This window comes from Danaus plexippus, assembly GCF_018135715.1.
Source record: "Danaus plexippus chromosome 3 unlocalized genomic scaffold, MEX_DaPlex mxdp_30, whole genome shotgun sequence".
Taxonomy (NCBI): Eukaryota; Metazoa; Arthropoda; class Insecta; order Lepidoptera; family Nymphalidae; genus Danaus; species Danaus plexippus.
Genome location: NW_026869845.1, coordinates 3,236,027 through 3,258,373, shown reverse-complemented (window position 1 = coordinate 3,258,373; position 22,347 = coordinate 3,236,027). Strand labels below are relative to the sequence as shown.

Below are 22,347 nucleotides of genomic sequence, written 5' to 3'. Positions count from 1 at the left end.
AAATCGGGGATTTTAATTAAAAGATAAGATTTGACGTTGACCATTTCACGGATGTACTTTTACAATAATGTCATTGAAAGTTGTATGGCTTTGTTTAATATTTTGTAAGTTAAACAGGAGGTAAAATTTACCTGATCTTATTCTTTAATTTTATTGACACATTTGTAAATTACAGACGTATCCGAAACATTGCATTATGAAGATATTGGTTTATTTTTTAAAAGAGAACCAGAAGAGGGGACTAGGTTTGTATTGTGTTAAAAATACAGCATTTTATTTTATACTTTTTAATATATAAATATTAATATTCCATAAAAAGAAAATAATTGTCTCATTGAACATAGGCAATAACATATATATGTACCAGGTTTTTGAACGTATGGTATAAATTATTGATTGTCTTATTGTATGCACTAAACAAAAGTTTTTCATTTGTAGGTGCGGTGTATGTCCCACCTACTTCGACAAGATTTGTGCATTCGACTTCGGAACAAATCACACATACATATTCGACAACCACTGCGTCATGGACCTTTTCAATTGCATTCATGGCACAGGTATAATAAAAATTGCGAGAAAATAACTCTTTTAGGAAACTTTTTCGTAGGACGAATATAAGCTTTAAACCCCTCCCTATCTCATCTAAAACGACTCTGTCATTCCATCTCTTTAAAAAACTAATTTACAAAGATGAGGAATTAAAACTTTAAACATCCGACGGTTGAAATAAAATCAATATTTTCGAATTTACTACACGTTTTTAGTCATGTCAACTACATACCTACTCCTCATACAAGACTTCGTGTGTCGGAGATCACGGTTGCTGCAAAGTAACGAAAACGTCGGGAGTATGTAGTTAATATAATAAAAAGCGTGTAGTAAATCCTAAAATATTACATTAAGTTTCATGAATACTCGCGAACGTCTTAGATCACATTATACGACGATTAATCTTCTTGCCTTTAAAAATTTCATACTATACATTGCTTTACAATACCTAATTCCTTACAAATTAATTTTAATTTTTTAATTTAATTCAATGTGAATTTTTTTTTAATGTTTATGAAAATGTTGCTGAGGTGAGGGGAACCTATACAATCAGAGCTTATATTATTGAGTAATAGAGAAGACTACAAGATCTTGTTACTAAACACTTTTTCAGAAAAATATATGTAAATTTATATTAAGTTCTTACAAAAACTAATTTGTTAAGATTGAGCAGCTTATTGTGCGGTTTGTAAATCAATAATTTTTTAACCCTACATATGTTCCTATAAATTAAAATACTTCATAGTGTGTATACAGTATGTATACCGTTCACAACATAATGAGACAAAAATAATTTCAAATCTACCTCGTTTAGAAAATGTCCACGTACAATGAATACTCTTTCTTTAAAAATAATTTTATTACTGTTCAGAAATGGGAATTATTACTGTATTTATTTTATTATGATCCTTATTTCCTGTCTCATTACTGGTGTGTAATTAGAAATCCTTTCTTTCAAAATTTCTAATCGCACTTTTATCTTCTAGATTTTACTCAAATGAAATATGAAAATTGTCTGTATTTCGGAAACTTTGCTTATGTGCACGGAACAAGGTTTGAAGACGCAGATTACATGGAGGACCACTTCGCCATTAAGAATTCAAAGAAAAATAAGGACTTTGCATAATCGTACTTCATAGGCGCGGAAAAATATAGTATAGCTATTTATGATAATAAAACTACGTTAATTGTTGCTTATAACTTTATTCAGTTACAGTAATTACAAATGCAAATCATTTCTAACATATATAAATACACGGTGCGTAGTATTACACATAAAATTATAATTCAGAATATTTTATTAATATTATTCTATTACGATTCATTACTGTTACTGTTAACTGCATTCAAAATTAAATCACTGATATTGTCTCTGGCCTGTTGCTCTATGGAAACTTGACTTTTCATTAAGCCGGCTTCACACTCACACCAAGTGTCGGTTGGTGTGAAGACGGCTTAACTGAGGAACATTGGCTATGTAACTGACATGTGACCGAGTCGTTTGTAATCAATCTTGTCCAATTGTACCAGAGGTCGCAGTTGATCAGCGAACGCCCTCATGTCTTCACCGATAGCGTCCTGTCCTTGAGGTGCCAAAACCTATAAATAGTTATTATAAAAGCCTTAGTTCAATAAACGTAGCGACTGACACTGACATAGTTTTTGACAAATCAAAAATGTTTGTGAAATCCCTGTTTAAATAAAATATATTCTGATTTAGAAAAATTTTACTAATACATAATAACAGTATTAGAAATCTTGCACTGATATCCATTTAACTCACAATAATAATAAGAAATTAAAAGCAAATTCAACCCTAAATTTTAATGAAACAAATTCTAGTATAAAAAATAATACGAATTTAAGTGTTATAATATCTTTGCAAATTTAATTATTTGATTTAAAAAATATAACACACTGTAGCATATTATTTAGAATATGATAGTGAAGAATACTATAACGCAGTACGCACATGAAACTACTGAAAATATGCTTAATGTATACACAAATACATAACTACTTTTAATTTTAAGCTACTTATGGTTTTCAAAAAGATGCCATTCAACTATTATATGTATGTATGTATCAGACCTTTACTTCAGTCTTTATACTAATAAAGATTATATGCTTCAGTGTTTTTCATTTTAAACTATAGATGTATGGTTAGCAAAACAAAAAGAAAAACGCCAAGAAGAAAGGAAACGTTGAAATAACAGCAGGTCATACTGGTTACCAACCAAGCTGGTCCCCATATGACTGTGAGCGGTCAATGGAGACTTGTATTCAACTTTAACTAAAAATTATATATCTGACATTTTATGAATTGTGCTTTCAAAGAAAAATTATAAAAATAATAACAGCCTCACCCCTTCCCATCCCACCCTATTCGATTTGTATTCCATATATCTGTAGTAAATTTATTACATACTAACTTTTATTGAAGTGTTGTAAATGATAATATTTAAAAAATAAAGCTATTCATAACAATTATATGTACAGCAAACATTGTGTATAACGTGAAAGATTTGTAAGCCTGAAATAAAATATACAATACATGTGAAAAAAAATTAGAGATTGATAACAGCGATCTCAAGTCATTTGGGCGATTAAAATTTTCATGACATTATCATGGCCTCTATAAAAAATGAATAAAATTATCAAACTTCAGTAGAAAGTAGGTTCGGTCCTTCACAAAAGATAGTACCCTCTGAAATATCTTCCTATTCACTGATATTACAGATTGATACCTCAACCAGATATAACAATGGAACGACTATAAATTTGTATATGTGTTGGTATACCGATAGCTCCACCAGATAGCTCTGTGATATTGGCTCCGGGGGCATTGAACTCTGTGATATCTTGAACACCTTCGCAACTGTTATCTTCATCCTCCCTTTCCTGAACATATAACCTGAAGAACACAAATACTCGCTTATTATTGATGATACAAGTAATTAACTTTTAATAACAATATAACCTCTTTGTTTTTATTAATATTTAATTCAATAAAAATTTTTGATCTGGCAATTGTTTTCAAAATTTTTAAGACCATAATAACATACTATTGTTAACCTTCAATTACACAAACTGATGAAGATATATACAATTTGAGAAGTTACACAGAAATTAAATGGCAAGTTTAAATTAAAACAATTATTTTAAATCAATGTCAATATGTTTTAGAGAAAAGGAGCTCAACATTATATTTCGAAATCATAAAAAAAATACAAATATATTATAATTAAGTTTCCATTATTTCTTAATTAAAGTTTCTATTGCATGTAAAAATTCTTCCATTAATTTTTTTTTATAAATGACTTCTTTTTGTGATCAGATTATCATGTAGTTCATGAAGGTACAACAATCACCTTTAACACTGTATTCAAATTCAATTCTGCATCCTAGTTCATTGAGGAACTCTATCAACATGCCGCTGCAGGCTATATCAAGGCTGGAGCGCACAACTGTCGGTCTATTCTTATCGCCCAGATCAGGCTGGCCTATATATCGCAACTGGAACGGCATATCCCTTGCATCAAGAGCTTTCCGTACTCGTAACATGAGAGGTGCTGCCTGAAACACACATTTGATTTGATAAAAATATTTATAGTATTATTTTGGTTGATTATTAAGTGTTAAGTAGTTTTTTAAGAGTTATACATTAATACAATCAGATTTGGAACTTCATAAAGTTTTTATGTAGTGTGTGAACAATTAAGTTCGATTAGTGCCAATATTAAAAACATACATTTAAAATATACTGTAGATCATAAAAGAAATTTTAGCTTTACCTTTAATTAGTTAAAAATTATAAGTTTTAGAGTAAAGAAATAAGTTGTTTGTTATAAATAAATTTGACAGCCATCTTGTGTTAATAAAAAAAACATACTTCAAACTTTTCGTTGTAAATTTTTAGAAAAATTAGTGTTGTTAGAAGTCTCAATGATCAGGACCAATAAAACTTGCAAATTCTTCATTTATATTTGATCTGTATATATCTGTGTATGAATGTAGTAAGTGATTTTCTAACATAAAATAATATTAATAAAGAATACCAGGGTATCATCCCAGGAAAATAATTTTATCATATATCAGTAAATAAACTTGATATGCATACATCCAGATTATTCTCAGGGATGGCACAAAACAGCACAAATCTTTATAATTGTGAGATTAGGATAGATACAATTCTAATTAAAATAGCATTCTACATATGACAATACATATACCACATACTACAGCTTCTTAAACTCATAATTTTTCTCTGGGGACTTCCTTTGTTTATAAACTATATGAAGCTTACAAAAACAGAGTTATATAGACACACAAAAATATACAATACATAATTTCAGCTTAAACTATTTTGCAAGTGACAGATATGTATGTGAGATTAATTTAAAAAAAATGTATTATTACCTGTTGATTAGGATCTCGTAAACTAAAACAAACTTCCTGATCATCGAACGTTTCAGGACCGGCATCGACGTTGTCACATAAGCCGCGGAGACGATGAAGTAATACCTCTACCGCCGAGTCCAACACAGAACCCTAAGTTATAACATTGAACCTTTGATTTTTTATATTTTTTTTTAATTCCTAATATGTAAATTTTTACTGACCTGTAATAAATATTCTTGGTTTGGTATAATATTTGCCTTAAGCGCTTGTGAAAGGCTATCAGTTGCCGTAATAGGAGGTGCGTTAACAGACATTCTGTATAAAGTAAGAACTAGTATCCGTTCACTGAGTATACAATGTGTTTAATATGATATTATTAAATCACAAGGCTTCGTGATTTGATATTATTCAAAACAAGACTCTTAGCTTTATCATTTTTAAATAAACATCAGCAGCTGCTCTTGACTTTGACATATAATTTTTCTAGTAATCTTACCTATAACAAAAATTTAAAGGATTTTTTAGATATTATAATCAAAAAGATTATGAAACAGTTACAAACTAATAGTAACAGCTGGATTAACTTTAAAAAAGTAAGTTGTTTTAATAGAGATAACCAAAATTTTACTACTGCTAGCTAATTTTGAAAAACCTCACTGTGTGTTAAGTTTTTGATAATTATAATTTTGTAGTGTCATAAACTAGATATTAAATTATAGATGTGTAATATGTTAGATATATATTTACTGGTAAAAGTTAAAAAGATACTGTGAAAAAATATGTCATATGTAGGTACCTAATACCTTGGTATCTATGCAAAGAAAAAAGTGACAGTTTGTAAGTTTAGTGTTTACAAATTTCATTATAAAGTGGTAGTAAGTAGTAAATACATACAAGTTTTGTTACTCATATCGAATTATATGTTCTGCTAAGAAATATAATTTTCATAATGACTGGCCATGTGTCTATAAGATTAGCATCGGAACGAGTAAACCATTGTGTTCCTTGTCCAAATGAATTACCACGGTTTTATACACCGGGAGAGGTTATAACTGGCATGCAAGACTTTATGCGGTAAAATGTTGAATTGTTAATTTATCATTTCAGGCTGTTTACACAAGCCATCACTATTATTTTAATTTTGTGCATATAAATAGAAAACTTGCTACCGATCTCTTTTATTTTATTAATATTTTTTATATTAAAGTGGCCATGGAACATATGCAGAAGATGATTCCCTCAAATCATCAGTTGCTGGTGTAATGCAAAAAGTAAACAAATTAATATGTGTTCGACCATTAAAAAGTAGATATGTTGGAGAAATAGGTGATGTTATTGTAGGACGTGTTCTTGAAGTTCAACAAAAGAGATGGAAAGTAGAGACCAACTCTCGTTTAGATTCCATTTTACAATTGTCATCTGTAAACTTACCAGGAGGAGAATTGGTAAGTTGTCACACCTTACATACTGTTTGTGATGAAATTATAAAAATTAAAATCTTTATTCTCTTTTTATTTTGTAAAACTCAAATATTTAAACAAAAAGAGGTGTACATGTATAATATAACGAATTAACAACAAGCTATGTAATTGTCAGGAAAAGTTTTGTACAATTTTGCAATAACAATATTGTAGAGGAAGCAGTTAAAAATTTTCTTTTTCATATCCTTTTTGTTAACATGTTTGTAATAAACTAAAACAAGAAAATAAAACAGAATACAACAATCAAATTGTTTATAAAATCTGATTCTGTTATATGGAGTAATTAGAACAAGTCTTGTCACGGAAACTGGTTGAAGTACTATATTTAAAACATTAAATGTATCAGAAGCAGGATTTTATATTAATAATTATTAAACTTAATTTCAATTTTGTGTAGCGTAGAAGATCAGCTGAAGATGAACAAATGATGAGGAAACATTTACAAGAAGGAGACCTCATAAGTGCTGAAGTTCAAAGTGTTTTTTCTGACGGTTCTCTGTCCTTACACACAAGAAGTTTGAAATATGGCAAGGTGATTCATATTAATATTGTACTGTACAAAAGAATCATAACGAAAATTTAATTAATATAATTTTTTTTTGGATAAAATAGCAAATATTTAACTCTTATATTTGTTTTACAGTTATCACAAGGTGTCCTAGTTAAAGTATTTCCGTCATTGATTAAGCGAAGAAAGAATCACTTCCACAACTTGCCCTGCGGTGTTTCAATAATAATAGGAAATAATGGTTATATATGGATAAGTCCTCACAAACAAGACGTTATACTGGAGGACAACCATGATGAAATAGAGAACTACGACCATCAAGTAAGCATCAAATGATATTGTATACTCAATATAGGTATTGTATTTTGAAAGGGAAGGAATTGAACAGTTTTCTGTCTTTGGTTTACCCTCAAACTTAATGTTTAGAGTTCCTTAATGAGAGAGTGAATAGACTTTTACTGTGATGATAGTTAATTACTGGCCAGTTGTAATGAAAAGAAAAAAAATATTAATGTTTAAAATATTGTATAATTTAATTGATTATTTAGAAACAGAATTAAAATTGGAAATTGTATTAAATTATAGTAGAACCTTTCAAAATGTCCACAGTGAAGATACTGTCAGAAAAATGGTAAATCATTATAGGCAGAAAATATCAGTATATTTTTGTTTATTTTTCAGGCTGTTAAAAGATCGGACAGAGAGATTATAGCAAGAGTTAAGAACTGTATCAGCGCACTGGTGGCCTCGAAGATGATGCTAGACGATACAAGTATTATGTTTGCATTTGAACAGAGCCTCAAATATGATAATGTGAAGGAACTCTTGGATCCAGAAGCCATGTTGGATGTAGCGTTCCTTACACAACACATGCTAAATGATATTACTGAAGACTAGATGTTAAGAAAATATTAATAAAGATTTTAAATAACACTGACTTTGTTTGTTATATTTTGTACGCCTTTTTTGGCAATGACATTGAAAGACTAGCATCTAGATGTCTAGAAGCAGAGTTGTCCCATAGACAAACAGTGAAAAAATCTAGTAATTGGGCATCACAGATCTTTTTTTTTTTTGGTCAGCGAGGAATAAAAATAAATATCAATTTGGTAATGATATATTAATATTGTTACAATACGTTTAAAAATGAGAAATGAAGACATCGATTTGGCACTTTTTATTATTAACATCAGTAACAATCACATCACTCGTATTATATAAAATCTTATAAAATACAATAGTAAAAATAACTTACAAGTAAATTACTTCAAAAAACCTAGAGTTATAATTTTTATATTAATTTTCATAGCCTTCGGTATTTGGCTTGTTTAATTTAAAACTATACTAAAATGTTTTGTATAGGTATTCATAAAAAAGTTGTATCAAATACGAGTAGGAAGTTTCAAAAAGTTCTTGGTTATATAAAATATCTCACAACACTTATAGAAAAAAATCACATAATTAATATTACTTGACAATATTGTTCCTCTTCCCAAGAATCCTCATAAGATTTTTCGACATGAAGTATGGTTTCTCTTCAGAACCGTCATTTCTTTCGCAATCTTCCACTGTAAAAAAAATAATATTCAGAATATCATGTAATGTCCAATATAAACAGGTTGTAATAATTTTAAATTATTTATAATCTTATCCCTTCATCCTTTATCCCTTGATAAAAAAGATAATTGTAAAACAAAAAGTTTTATTTGAAATAAAAATAAAAAACTCACGGAAACATAAGAACAGCGTGTCCACAGCGGTGGAGTATACATTGAAAAAGATTGTACATATGAGGTAGGTGGCGATGGCGAGGAGTGCTGCGGGCACGTGGTGGTGATGAAGACGAGCGGCGCCCGCCTCGTACAGCGCCCCCCACTCCAGTAAATAGAACACGCCCAGACCCACGCCCAAGGAGATGCACAGCTTGGACAGAAAGAATATCCAATCCGCCATCTGTAATACATGAAACAGTCATACATATTACAGGAAGTAAAAGTACTTTCTAGATATCTGTAGTGTTAAGCATCGATTAGATATCGATTAGTAGTTCTGATAACAAACAAGGATGCAAATTAAGTGAAATGACATTGAAGTATTGAAAGTATTAGTTTCGATTAAAGTTATTATTATTGTACATTTGTAGTTTTATTTTAGACTGAGATTTTTAAAGAGGCGAGTTTATGATAAAAGACGTTAGATTTTTTTTTTGCACGAATGTTAAACGAAAACACTTCGATAATGTATAACGTTTTACCTTGTCCAATACGACGAGTCGGACCACATTCCTCATTAGCAACGAGAATGCGTCACTGGCGCTCTTACAAAAATTCTTTCCGTGAATAGCGCACATGATGTAAGCATTCTTATTCACGAACTTCAAGAAATTCTCCAGACACCAGAAGAAGCACCGACAACAACACAGTATAGCTCTCGTAAAAGCGTTGTCAAACTTTTTCACTTTATGGTCTATGTATTCCAAAATGACTCTGATAACTCGGACTATTGCAATTATAAGTGCACCGAAAGCAACTGTCCCTAAATGATACCTGGAAGCAATGAGATCTTTAAATAATTATGTCGGTGTTAGACATTACAATAATATGTAAAAAGAAATAACAAAATCTTAACACATTAAAAAAACACTGCATAAATTGCTATTTAGCGATTATACTGGTACAAGTGAGGCCAAAACCACCTTACACCATTTTGGAAAATAGCTGATACTTTTGTGTAAAAGTAGTGTTGCTGCTGGACTTAAATTAACCAAACAGCTTAGAAGCACCGCAAAAAAAACTGTCTTTCAGATGAAAAAAAAAAACGTTTTAGTGCTACGATGTCCCAGACAGACATACATTCTTAGACGCCAACATCAAAAACTTGTATCAACCTTCTTTTTACGTTGTGGGTTACATACACGCCAATATATTTTTGTTTGTTTTTTTTTCTTTGATATTTATATTATACACTATAAATATTTACTAACATTGATAGTCGACTCAGTAAAGATTTTTTTTTTGTAATGGACCTCGCTCTCACCTGCGATTGCAGTGTGAAAATTAAGTGTAAATATTAATTGACTTACCGAATTGTTGTATAAATTGATGACGTTAGAGTGAAAAAAGGAAGATTTCTTTTGTTGTAAGTCCAATACCACGTAGAGAATGTGTTTGCTAGGGTCATATCTGCCACACCGCTTATGAAGAACATTGCCCAGAAAAATCCTAGTAAATTTACGACTGTAAACAGAAATAAAACTGCATTATTATAAAACCAAGAGGCCATATAAAAAAAAAATACTTTTTCAACGTAAGAAAAGTATGATGTATCTATTTTAGCCATTCGCATATCATTGCAGTAGTATGGAGCTATGTGAAGGAAGAATAGCTTCCGAAGCCTACATACATTCCGTCTAAGTAATTCTACTAGATGCAACCCAACATCCTATTAAAACAACGTAAAATGTTCAACAGCAATCTTTTTGAATATTTAAAAAGGGTTGCCATACTCCTTAAGCAACATTTTCAAGCTTAAGTTTTTATTATTTCCAACAAACTACATAAAACCCAAACCCTTTTCTATATTTCAACATAAATGTCGTACTGCTTGTTAAAAACATTTCAGTAATATTCTATTTTAGAAAAAAATAGTATATACGAACGGTGCAAGTAGATGATGTAGTGTGGACTGTCGACGCCCGTGTAGTGACAGGTCGCGTTAGCGCACGGCAGCAGAGCGTTGGACGTGTCGTGACAACTAGCCGCGAACCTCACTGGATCACACGAGACGCCGTCCTTTGGATAATTCGGTTAAAGACGCATTAGTGTTTACTTTTTCAGATTTCCGGTATTTACCATACGCAGTTTGTAGATAAGAAATCGATTGATGCAAAACACAAACGAGATCTTTATCAAAAAAAAAACTTATTACAAAATATATTTTCTTTGCTATAAACTGTAAATGCCTTCTTATTTAAACTATACTATTGTTATTAGATATGAAGATAATAAAAAAGCATTGTATATTGGAAAAAGTATAATATAATTACAATATAATTTGATAGTCTGTATAATCTAGGACACCGGTGTATTGTTACCTCTTTGTACAAGTCGCCGCAGTCGCAATTGGTATCGATTCTCTTGTTAACGACCTGGAAGGCCGATTGTCCGATAGACAACAAGTGCATGAGGACCAACACCCCGTAACCGATTATAGCGCATTGGAATATCCAAGGGAATATCGGAAACACTATCGTCGTCTTATTAGCTGTTACTGCTCTGGAAATTTATTTATAAAAAGTAATTAAAAAAAAAAACTTTCATTTATAAGTAAATAATGAAAGGTGACCTTGAGCTCGTTAATTCATTACAGTAAACTCTTACCACAAATTCACAACTTGAAACTAAATACGGGACGTTTCCAGTTTATATTTTTGAAATTTCGCAGACGTTGGTATAGAAGTATGTACACGAACGTAACGCTCCGTATTGAGTTTAAAAATGTGAACTTGTTTTAAGGGTATTCATAGGAAGTATCAGAGATATTATAAAGGAAAGTACTCACTTGCTGCCTTCTCGTATGAGAGCTATCGCTATCGTTATTCGACTTCTCAAAAATATGATAACCGGTAATAAAATAATAAAAATAGCTGCCAATATAATGACCAGAGCTAGCCATGTTTGGTATTTCCCGAATATTGACTCCACGTAACCCTTCAAATTTGTTTCCTGGTACAAGCCAACGTTTTCTTTATAGTAAATGTAGTTCTTGTAACAAAGATAAATGGCTGAAAACAAAATCGAGGCGTGATTAATAAATGGAAAAGTAAAATGCCATGAAGGTGTAGCCATATTGTTAATATCTTTTACCCACTACATAACCTTTAATAAAATGATCTAGCCAGTAGTTTTAATTATACAAAATCGTTATTTGTTACTCTATTTGCAATCTAAAATTTTAATGAGGTTTGAAATAATAAATTGCTTACCGAATCCAAGGAGAGCGAATAGGCCTGCGATCGAGACCCATACAACGGGCGCGACCAGCCATCGTAACAACAGTATGTATATAAAACATAGCAGTACGATGCCGATCAGAGCACCAGCTAAGTACCAGCGGGACTGCTGCAGATCCTGGACTATCTGCGACGACAACTGTCGCACACAACAGACATTATTGGATCGTATGCTCAAGCAAGTAACTAGTTTGTTTATTCATACTTTTCAAGATCTCAATCTCTCAAAATCTATATTTACACAACCGTATCTCAAGTATTTTTTACATAGAAACCTTGAATCTATTGCGTTACGTTGTGACAAATTAAAATCTCACCGTTGATAACACGCTCGTGACTCATAATTGTTGTTAACTATTCTGTGTAATGGAATTAAAAACTGGTTCGATCTGATAAAATGTAAATACTTGATTATAGAAGCCCAGCTCAATGTATAGATAAATGCTTGCGACCCTTACTATTGTTATTTATTATAAAGTTGATTTTGCTGTATAGTATATTAAATAAAATACAAGTTATAATTAAAGTCTACAATACTTTTAATGTAGGTACTAATCAATAAGAAGTAAAAAGTGGAGGATACTAAGAAAGGCAATTAATATACTGTGAACACGGACATGCATGAGTGTGAAAATGTTTTAATTTCTAAGTATTTTGTATAAAATCTAAGTGATATACGCTACCTGATTGAATTTAAGCAACTTGGTGAATTGTTCGGTCACCTGTCCTTCTCCCAGATCGAGGTCTGAAACCTCTCGCAAGACTTCAACAGCCGCGGTGACGTTAACAAAGCAGCGACCCAACACTGTTCCGTAAGCATGCATTAGTTTAGCTTTTACGTATGATGATTTTAATGTATTGGTTTGTTAGATACAAAGTATATTCTAGTGGGATAAGACTGTAACTGTTACAACATCTTGATGTTCGTCGGAAGGCCCGTGGAGGTTATAAAATGGTCTGTATGGGGATAACGTATTAGTCATCGGGTGCACATGCGGGTAACGGTGCTTAGATCGTGCAGGATCGCAGCCATGCTTGCTACCTACAATGTGAGCTTCTTTCTCGTTCCTCGTGAAAAACGTGACCCATCTCGCGGTGAACCAGCCAACGTAAGAATCGATGGCATTCAAGACTTCGATCAAGGACTTCTGGGCTTCCTTCGGGTTTCGCACACAGACCTCGGAAGAGCTGGCCGCCGGTGACTCGCAGGATAGCGCTGAGAGGTCTCCGATGCAACGGTACAACACTGGGGCGCATCATTTATCTTTTGCATTCAGTTAGACGAAGCGACACAATTATCTTAGGTTTAAGATTATCACGCCACACTTCAATACATCAAAACAACACAACCATTTGCCAAGATTGTTTGATATTTTCCAAAACAACGATGGTCCATTAGTAATTAGATCAATTTACCTGGTTGACTCTGTAACACAAAACTGGCGCACTTTTCTTGTTGCATGTACGCGATAGCCTCCGATAACGTCATAGTTTGTATATTAGTGACTTCATCGGTGCACACCATATTCTGCCTTAATTGTTCAAACGAAGCTGGATTTTGTCTTAACTCTTTTTCAAATATAAAAGTTCTCTCAGGACACTTTTGCACACATACCTTAAAAGAAAATGCAGGTATTTTTGTTATAAAAGACACTTCATAGATTATGTGACAATTGTATTTCAGGAACTGTTTAAAAGACATTTATTTTTAGTTTTTATATATAATATAAAGAAAAGAAATCTAGGCGATACAGAATTATAAAAGACATACATTAAAATAACTCTGAACGATGCATGATTTAATATTTTTATACAATAGCATTCTTACTTGTGCAGTGGGACAACCAGTTATAGGAGTGCCGGGCGACAGACATTTCGCGATGTTGAAGAATACAAGATATTTCCTATCCTCAAGGCCGGAATCCACACCACAGCGGCGGCCTTTCGAGTCTATAGGTGCTAAAAGTTTCTCCACACTCCCTCGTGTTATACCTAAATACGATTACATAAAAAAATAACAAAAAAATTTAAGAGTTCCCAACCATATTCAAATATTTATCTTGTTTGACGACTTAATATAAAGCTACATCTAGAATCCACATTCTCAGATCTAACATGTCAATCGCCTGATAATTAGCGCAGTACTCACTATAATAGCCGACGAAGCCCCAGCCTCCAAGAAAAAGGGTGAACATAATCAAAAATAATACATCCGTGCATGATCGGTTGCGGGTCGGGCCGTTGAAGTTCGGATTATATTTTATAGGCTCTCCTGGAAAATATTATAAAAATTATCATTCTTAAAATCAAAGGATATTTTTACAATTTTCAAATTTATTCATAAATGTCTAATTAGAGCACTACGTGTCGTGATATGGTAAATAAGTGATATTGTAGTAATATTTCTTCATTTGCAAAGTAAATTGCGTAAGTAATGACGTTGTTTATTATGTAGACAAACAATTTAATTTATCATAATGATCATATGACCAATAATAATATTATACTATAATTTAAGACGTCACTCGATCCATGTAATTAAGACAACATTTATGTTCACCTACTTTGTCGTACACGGCATTGTAAAGCAATTAAAATGTGTACATATTTAGTTCTTGAGGATACATAAAATAATAGTATAAAGAGTATTTCGTTGCCTGTTTTGGTTTGGATTATAAATTTTATTTTTGCTTAAGTTTTCACTAGTCACAACTACGCTCTCTTTCTATAATAGATATATATTTTTTTATAGTATCGATGTTCTATCAAAGATGTATAATAATTTTATTGAAAAAAACAAGAAGAAGGAAACAGGAAATATAAGAACCACTGCGACAGATAACTACTTTTATAATATCAGCGTGTCATTTATTGTAGGTGTTACATTTAATAAAAACAAGATTACGGGCTTATGTGTCTAGAACTGTATTGTTTGCTTTTTAAAATTATGATTCCACATATAACTCGATGAGAATGGCGGGAACAAAAATGATCAAATGTGTTAAGGCTGCTAAAGATAGATTATTATCTTCGTTGTGATAATATTTTAATCAACTAAATAATAACAAAATTAGCTCGAATTCGGCTTAAATCGATAAAGAATTATTTGGTAATATAATATTTTGAAATACTAATACTATATACTCGAAGTATAATAATAATATGAGTTTATTCAAAAAAGGTGAAAAGTTAGCAAGCAACACAGCGACTTGTGTCATTCATTATAGAAAAACTTACTTGATTCTTTCGGTGGCACACAGCAATTATCACAGCAACCCATCTTTTTTGATTTAAATGTTATATCGCAGAAACATAACAAGATTTGTCTCAAAACGACACAAACAATACGATATAAGCCTTATATTTCATGATTTTGTCTTCACTGAAACGAATTTACAATTTAGAGTGGAGCAATCACCTGAGGCTAGCTCGCTCCGCTTATCTAAGTGTTTGATAAGTCAGCATGGTACACTATTGCTTAATGTTTAATGTTGAATAATATTCAAATAATCTGTTATTTTTTGTTGACTTCGAGTATATTACGCGACCAACATGATTTATCCTTTTAATTATTTAGATTGACGTTAAATTTTTACAAAAAAATTGCAAACATAAACATTGAAACTTATTTTTCAAGTGATATATATTAGATAAAATTAAATTTGTGACAGAGTTCGAATAAATTATCTTGTTTAAATGCAGTTATTGTCTTTCGTATTTGCTGCATACGTTTGACAAATACAATGCAAATTTATATACGTACATATAAAGGCATTTAATCAACAAATATATGATAGCAACATGATAAAAATCCAGCAAAAATGTACTAAAACTGGCAGACATTAGGTTTCCTTGTCACACCTCAATATGTTATTTAGCTAGGATAGTAAAATTAAATATCGAATAGAAGGTATGCGCAGATTTTTAGAAAACGGTGTAATTATAAACATACATATAAAAACAGTTATTTAAAATAGAAGTTCTCTTTTAAAATCAAAATACGATTTATCAGTTTTTTTTTTCAATTAAAACGACTACTACACTAGCTACACTAAGATTTAAAGTCACATTGTTTGATTTAATTATAACAAATACTTACAGCCATATTTTACATCACACAATATTATATAAGTCGAGTCTCATGACAACATGTATTTATTTATGACAGAGATTATTATAAAAGCGTGATATTTCTGTGTAAACTTCGACTAAATCTTTTAGAGATGAAAAAACCTCTTGATACATTTAGTTATAACTTACAAGCGATTCGTAAGAGTTTATTTATTTTTACAATAATACGAACGGTTGAGATTTATCATGCCTGATATGTAATTATGTGAACATTTTATTATTACTATTTTTTCCTGACTACGTAAGAAACGAACTTAAAAATTTGAAATACTGCAAGGGTCAAGTGGTCTATTTAATATAGCCTACCATGACACATGACTTAGCTATGTTTAAGTGTATTTATATGTTGAGCGATAGTTGAAGTGGTTGCAATATAAATATTTTCTTCATAAAGTGGAATAGTTCAATTTACGGGGCTTAAAATATGCCTCCTGCAGGGACACCAAGTAATTTAAAAATAGACACTGTCAACCCACCTCCACTAAGTTTTCATTTTTGTACACTTATTTGTCAATATTTACAGTTTTAATGTACACGTTTGTTAGAACATGTTAGAGAAGGATGGAGATATACCAATAGAGTATTATTATTCAATGTATAACCATTGAGCACTCCCGTATAATGTATAGGTGTATTTATTGTTCTTCTACGAGTAAACAGGGTAAATACCACCCACCCTTACATTTCTCCTTTGACAAATTAAAAAAACAAACAATAAGACGTACATGTATCAAAAACGTATTAAACAAAAACATCGAAACCACTTTATAAGCAATGAAATAAATTACGTATGAAATTAAAATCTACTCATTAAAAGAGTAGGACAAAAATAATTATCGACAGAAACATGATCATCTCGCATATATTTCGGGTTGTACAGATTGACTCACCAAATACATTAAACAGTTACTAAACAGCAATTGACTCAAGAATAACAAATTAATATTTAAACAGAATATTTAAACGAGTATTTTAATATGTTTGTTTGTTCTTATTATTGTTCTGTTGTCGGTAAATCCATTTCCACAAATAACCGTATTTTTAGGTCGCTACAAGACACGTCAATACGCGCACGCGATCATGTCATCTACTATATCTGCCTTCTGAGTTCGGACTGTACAGTATACATGTACAAGGAGAATAAAGATCATTTGTGTGATCACCAAGTAGGATGTCACGTAAACGATGAAATAACAGAGGCACTTATTCGTTTTAAACGCTTCAGATATTTATACCTTATAAGTTATAAATAGCATCAGTGTGGTAAATATGACTTATCAAATTTCGATGTTTGCTCGAATTTTATTAATCTTAATTTCTGAATTTTTTAAATTCTTTTTATGTCGTCACAGAAGTGAAAGAATGTCCCGGAAGTATGTAAAGCTCTTAAAGTAACTTAATTAGATAATATTAATGACAAGAAAATCCAAGAAATACTCGTGTATCCTATTAGAGCCAAAATGCAAATCCAATTAGTGTTGCGCGAAGTGTTATCGACTTGAAACTATAATATGTTTTGATACGTGGAAAAAAGTTATCAGTGCAAGTGTAATTGTTTATAGAGAGTTTCCTGTCCTCGACTTTATGACGTAGCATTAACGACTATGATGTTATTTACGAACGTTAGCCGTGGTCATTTTGATGTGTTTACGCAGATGCGAAAAAACGATTTTTTATTATTATTTCCTAATCTCTCTTTTTTAAACTGACCTAAGCCATGCAAATGTAAATTATGTCAGAAAGTTTTCGTTAAGATAATTCTTTTATTCTACTATTGTAATGATAATAATATGTTCAAAGACACTCGAGAAACTGATTAAATTGAATATGTATAAATCAGATAAAGATATACCTAATCAATTAAATAAAGTAATGAATATCTTCAAACACCCTCATAAAAACTTATATTTCTAAGGTCGTCTCCTTGATTACTACACTGAGAGCGTCAGATCTTTTTAGAAATTTTCCGTTTTGTTTTAATGCCCTTCAATTATCATCTATTAAAACAGATTCTAAACACAAATAATAATACATATAACAGTAACAATTATCATAAATTAGAATACAGGTATATAATACCTACATAGTACATTTAGAGAAACAGTTAGGAAAGCGAAAAATAAATTAATATAATTGATCAGGAAAGAAAACAATAATTTTTTGTTACAACAGAGGTGCTGTGGGTTGGATATTTATTATCACTAAAGATGCAAAAACTTACCGTAGTCTTTAGCCATATTTCTTCTTTATAACTTTATTTTACATTTAACTTTCAAAATAAAGACTTATAAAACTTAAAACCAGTTAAATTGAACAAGTCACAACAATAGCAAGGAAAGCACAGTTTTATTGCAATAACTCCTTTCACTATAACAAATAAAGTTTCGTTTGTTTATACACCGTTTCCATAATTATCACAACTTACTTTATAATACGTGTACGCGCGTAAGTGAAAGTTTACTTTTCTTAACTTGAGCCGTGCGCGTCCTACCGCAAAACAACGGCGACTGACTACTGAGTGAGAATGCTCCATACTCCATAGTGCATATAGTGACTGTGGCTTGTGAGCCGTGATTCATACATTTTAGCCCTAACATAGGAGTACGTACTTTGTATAAAAATCTGAAGCAATGCTTCCAACCACAAAGGAAGTTTAGTTTGAATGAAATACGACTCATAGAGTACATAACCACCACGCCTTAACAGAATAGACTTAATTAAGAACAATCATTTAATTCAAGAGTTTAACCATCTAAAGTTATAACATTTGATTGCAACAGGCGACGGTCTTATTAACAGACGCTGCTATTGATAAAGTTGTAAATTTTACTAGGTGGGTATATAAACTTATTTCGTTTCGAATATATCACCTCTTTGGATAACTTTTTCAAAAATTAAAATAAAAAAACGGTTTTGCTTGAATCTAAAAAAAATACAAGTATACAATAAACCTAGTAGTTGGTTTATGATGCTGTTATGATATCTATTGTAATCTTTAATAATAATAATATAACAAAGACATGAAGATATTCCTAAAATAGTGGCCTGTTTGTTAAAATTATCCTAAAGTAAAATATTATTATGCAATCAATATTTCATGATATACCATTAATAAGCACATGTATGTCTAAAATCTGATCGTTGAAAGTATCTACAAGAATTGTTTCCTGACTGTTGCCTGATTTAAAATAATAGGAAGTCAAGGTAACTATTTACCAATTATATAGCAAGGCATTTAAAAAAGGTATTATTCTTATTGAATTGTAATTAATGTTTAAGTGTATTTTAAAAGTAATAAATATATATATGTAGTACAGAAACTAAACGCTTTTAGCTGAAGATATAGCTGATGGAGTACTTTCATCTAGTTAATAGTAGTACTTATTTGCGGTAATTTTATTTTATAATTGAGTACACGTATATATGTGTTTTCTCCAGTGGCCGTGTGACGACCTTGACACGTAATGCATTGTTCTATTCGTGCAAAGATTCTTAATATTATTAATTCCAACGTTTAACAATTCATTGACCGAAAGGATGCCAGTAATCTACTTATGCAATAATAAAAAAAACAATTGAAAAAAATTTCATATTATCAAGCAGTCAAATGAATAAAACATTTAGGAAGCGACGAAATATTTAAACGAAAAATAAATTTATCAAATAGCTACTATAATTTTTTAGAGAAGTTACATTTTTTTAAACATGGCATAGATTTGATGTTCCTTAAATTTGGTTATATTCGATTTAAATTATTAGAAAGTTGAGGAATCCAAAAGTTAAATATAATATGTTAAAACTCAAGAATCTTATAACAAATACTCTTTAAAGGCACTTATCATATGGTTAAGACTTAAGACCACGTCTCATTTCTAGTAAATACTTGTGAGTTTTGATAAATGAAACGCAGAAAGTCCACTTTTGCTTATCACCTACCATTGGGGAATTTTTGGCTTAATCAGTTTATAATATAACATAGCATTGACAACAACGTTTTATGATGATTTAAAATTTTTATATATATGTAATAAATAATTAATTATTTGTTATTCAATTTGGTGAAAAACTATTGTTGTCTCTGTTTATATTTTATGTCTATGATAAATATACACAAAAGTTTATCAATGACAAGTAGGGTTGACATTTTCTTTTAAAATTTTTAACAATGGAATATGGCTGTCACACATGTTGATTTATTATCTGGTACTTTCTTTAATTCACATTATTTGATTTATTTTATATACAGTAGATGCGATGTTCTTTATTTGCTAGGATTCCTTGGCCTGCTTACTTATGAATCATGAAATACCTACTGATAAAGAAGGCTGAATGTGTGAGAGGTATATTAACAAGGGAATTATTATATTCATTTTTCATACATAACTTGAATAAGGTTTATGAACTTTTCTGAGTGAATCTTTATCATTCTGAATCACGTCTTGGCGTTGATTTTGTCATTTCTTTGTCATGCGGACAATCTATATCTATTCAATAACGAGTCGGCAGCCTCAAACCAGCTATGTGGGGTAAACGTCCCGATACGTCGCGTCAGTGAAACAAAGCAAACCCTCAGTATCCTCGTCTGGCTCTTGACCCACGATTCAACGAGCACCTGTCTAAAACTGTTTAATTTACAACTTCATGAATTTTCTGGTCGAGACTGATCAGAGTTAGGAATTTTCTTATGAAAATACTGCAAAAATAGCAAAGGTAAGAAAAACGTCGTCTTTTATATTGCACAATATTAAGCTTTGTTTTATGTTACAAGATACAATTCACAAATATGTATATAACATATACATATATACAAAGATATAAATAAGTACACTTTGCAATAGGTAGTTTATATATATGTTAACTATATACATTCTCATTCAATAAAGGTTTTTGTAGTGAAATTTAAAAAACAAAAAATTTATGTAACAACTCAGGCCCCGACGAGATTCGAACTCGTGATCTCCTGTTTACTAGACAGGCGCTTTAACCAACTAAGCCACGGCGCCGTTGACAATAGTTGTGAAATAATGAAACATAATTAAAATTCTATTCTTGTGTATATAATTAATGTATTAAATAGTCATACGAACTATTACTATAATATTATGCAATACATGTATAAAATGTATTATTTATACCATAAATACATGATTTATGAACGGTTACTTAATCCATTAAAAGGATTCGTCATGACATCAAATGTACAAAAGAAATTAAATATGTATACATAAATATAATCAACAAAAAAAATCACAAATATACAATAGGTAATAATATAGCCATTTCACTGTTCGTGAACCAACCCTATTTGAATTAAAGTAATAATAACATAGTGCGACTTATCTCAGTATTTTACCTGTCCATAAATATAAAAATTTTTGTAACTGTCTAAATAATATTTATAAGTATTGCTTATTAACCATTACCTATTATTTTTAATCCATTTCGTATGGAAATGCATCCGATAGCAAAGTAGTAAACACCCACAGATGTGTCATTGATTTGTCGATACTCGAGACACCCAAATGTTTTGAATTTAAATTTTAACAATTTATGTGTAGATCGGACATCTTTTATAAAGTACTTTTATCTTTGAAAGTTGAATGAACGAGTTAGTTTAGTATTTTAAATATTATATTAACGATTTTGATGCTATATTAACAACAATCAAAAGTGTTTTTTTGCAATTCCCAATCGATCCTTAATAGTAGTTACATATTTATAATTGTGACCTGTCGCTTTCCTAATTTATAATATAATTCATTGATAAATATTATAGTTTGTTTTAAGAGATTTTTTTGTCAATTCTGGTTTAAATTCTTTAAGACTGTTTCAAAATTAACACTTAAATTTCGGAGACATCAATAAAAACAATATCAAGCAAGGCGTTTGCTATTACTTCCGTATTTTTGGCTACATGCCAAATAAGTCACCCTTAGTGTTTGGGAAATGAACGACTTCGTGGCGCCTGATAAATGTATTGCCGTCAAAGATAATAATGAAATTTTAGAGCTTCCACTATCCGTGGCATATATAGAAAGAAGTTAGTGGTTTTATTCCTAAACTCTGAACCCTATGAAAGAGTTTAAAAGAAACATATTATTTTGTTTCTTTCTAGTTAAAATATGAAACATGTGTATTGTGGTAGGAGTTAAACTTATTAAGTTATTTTAAAAGAGGATGTTAATTTCGTATCACGTGTAGAGTATGCAATCACTTATCATTCTTCCCCAGATGATTTCTTTGTTATTAACAAGTCGTAGGTGTGT

The 22,347-nt window shown here is 30.8% G+C and overlaps 4 protein-coding genes and 1 non-coding gene across 8 annotated transcripts; 2 read left to right on the top strand and 3 right to left on the bottom strand.

Moving 5' to 3' along the window:
• On the top strand, positions 1–1,741 carry LOC116768332 (uncharacterized). Its single transcript, XM_032659024.2, has 4 exons — positions 1–104; positions 176–245; positions 439–557; positions 1,536–1,741. The coding sequence occupies exons 1-4, from the start codon at positions 68–70 to the stop codon at positions 1,673–1,675; spliced, it is 366 nt and encodes a 121-aa protein (XP_032514915.1). The 5' UTR covers positions 1–67; the 3' UTR covers positions 1,676–1,741.
• On the bottom strand, positions 1,737–5,432 carry LOC116768323 (mediator of RNA polymerase II transcription subunit 18). Its single transcript, XM_032659013.2, has 5 exons — positions 5,172–5,432; positions 4,969–5,100; positions 3,921–4,125; positions 3,351–3,463; positions 1,737–2,148 (listed from the first exon to the last, which is right to left on the bottom strand). The coding sequence occupies exons 1-5, from the start codon at positions 5,262–5,264 to the stop codon at positions 2,023–2,025; spliced, it is 669 nt and encodes a 222-aa protein (XP_032514904.1). The 5' UTR covers positions 5,265–5,432; the 3' UTR covers positions 1,737–2,022.
• Positions 5,433–5,796: 364 nt separating this feature from the next.
• On the top strand, positions 5,797–7,872 carry LOC116768839 (exosome complex component RRP4). Its single transcript, XM_032659685.2, has 5 exons — positions 5,797–6,024; positions 6,158–6,395; positions 6,829–6,963; positions 7,075–7,260; positions 7,621–7,872. The coding sequence occupies exons 1-5, from the start codon at positions 5,900–5,902 to the stop codon at positions 7,834–7,836; spliced, it is 900 nt and encodes a 299-aa protein (XP_032515576.1). The 5' UTR covers positions 5,797–5,899; the 3' UTR covers positions 7,837–7,872.
• Positions 7,873–8,040: 168 nt separating this feature from the next.
• LOC116765450 (choline transporter-like 2) lies at positions 8,041–18,602 on the bottom strand. 4 transcript variants are annotated; one of them, XM_032654899.2, is made up of 13 exons: positions 18,303–18,602; positions 14,100–14,222; positions 13,779–13,942; positions 13,367–13,565; positions 12,997–13,196; positions 11,924–12,089; positions 11,500–11,722; positions 11,033–11,213; positions 10,598–10,730; positions 10,022–10,175; positions 9,194–9,485; positions 8,670–8,892; positions 8,041–8,507 (listed from the first exon to the last, which is right to left on the bottom strand). In XM_032654899.2, the coding sequence occupies exons 1-13, from the start codon at positions 18,316–18,318 to the stop codon at positions 8,407–8,409; spliced, it is 2,175 nt and encodes a 724-aa protein (XP_032510790.2). In that variant the 5' UTR covers positions 18,319–18,602; the 3' UTR covers positions 8,041–8,406. The 4 variants fall into 4 exon arrangements, with proteins under 4 accessions (XP_032510790.2, XP_061382842.1, XP_061382841.1 ...); XM_061526858.1 differs by lacking the exon at positions 18,303–18,602 and adding an exon at positions 16,972–17,176; XM_061526857.1 differs by lacking the exon at positions 18,303–18,602 and adding an exon at positions 15,188–15,511.
• Positions 18,603–21,010: 2,408 nt separating this feature from the next.
• On the bottom strand, positions 21,011–21,084 carry Trnat-agu (transfer RNA threonine (anticodon AGU)). The gene has a single exon. It is a non-coding gene; the product is annotated as a tRNA-Thr (tRNA).
• Positions 21,085–22,347: the final 1,263 nt, after the last annotated feature.

Excerpts from the sequence above, each read along its gene's own strand:
- LOC116768323 (XM_032659013.2), bottom strand. The coding sequence starts at position 5,264 with ATGTCTGTTAACGCACCTCCTATTACGGCAACTGATAGCCTTTCACAA. Across the intron at positions 5,101-5,171 it reads ACCAAGAATATTTATTACAG|GGTTCTGTGTTGGACTCGGC; the intron begins GTCAGTAAAAAT and ends GTTATAACTTAG. Across the intron at positions 3,464-3,920 it reads ATTTGAATACAGTGTTAAAG|GTTATATGTTCAGGAAAGGG; the intron begins GTGATTGTTGTA and ends TGTGTTCTTCAG.
- LOC116768839 (XM_032659685.2), top strand. The coding sequence starts at position 5,900 with ATGACTGGCCATGTGTCTATAAGATTAGCATCGGAACGAGTAAACCAT. Across the intron at positions 6,396-6,828 it reads ACTTACCAGGAGGAGAATTG|CGTAGAAGATCAGCTGAAGA; the intron begins GTAAGTTGTCAC and ends AATTTTGTGTAG. Across the intron at positions 6,964-7,074 it reads GAAGTTTGAAATATGGCAAG|TTATCACAAGGTGTCCTAGT; the intron begins GTGATTCATATT and ends TTTGTTTTACAG.
- LOC116768332 (XM_032659024.2), top strand. The coding sequence starts at position 68 with ATGTCATTGAAAGTTGTATGGCTTTGTTTAATATTTT. Across the intron at positions 246-438 it reads GAACCAGAAGAGGGGACTAG|GTGCGGTGTATGTCCCACCT; the intron begins GTTTGTATTGTG and ends TTTCATTTGTAG. Across the intron at positions 558-1,535 it reads CAATTGCATTCATGGCACAG|ATTTTACTCAAATGAAATAT; the intron begins GTATAATAAAAA and ends TTTATCTTCTAG.
- LOC116765450 (XM_061526857.1), bottom strand. The coding sequence starts at position 15,230 with ATGGGTTGCTGTGATAATTGCTGTGTGCCACCGAAAGAATCAA. Across the intron at positions 13,197-13,366 it reads TGTGTTACAGAGTCAACCAG|TGTTGTACCGTTGCATCGGA; the intron begins GTAAATTGATCT and ends GATGCGCCCCAG. Across the intron at positions 10,731-11,032 it reads GCGGCGACTTGTACAAAGAG|GACGGCGTCTCGTGTGATCC; the intron begins GTAACAATACAC and ends AATTATCCAAAG.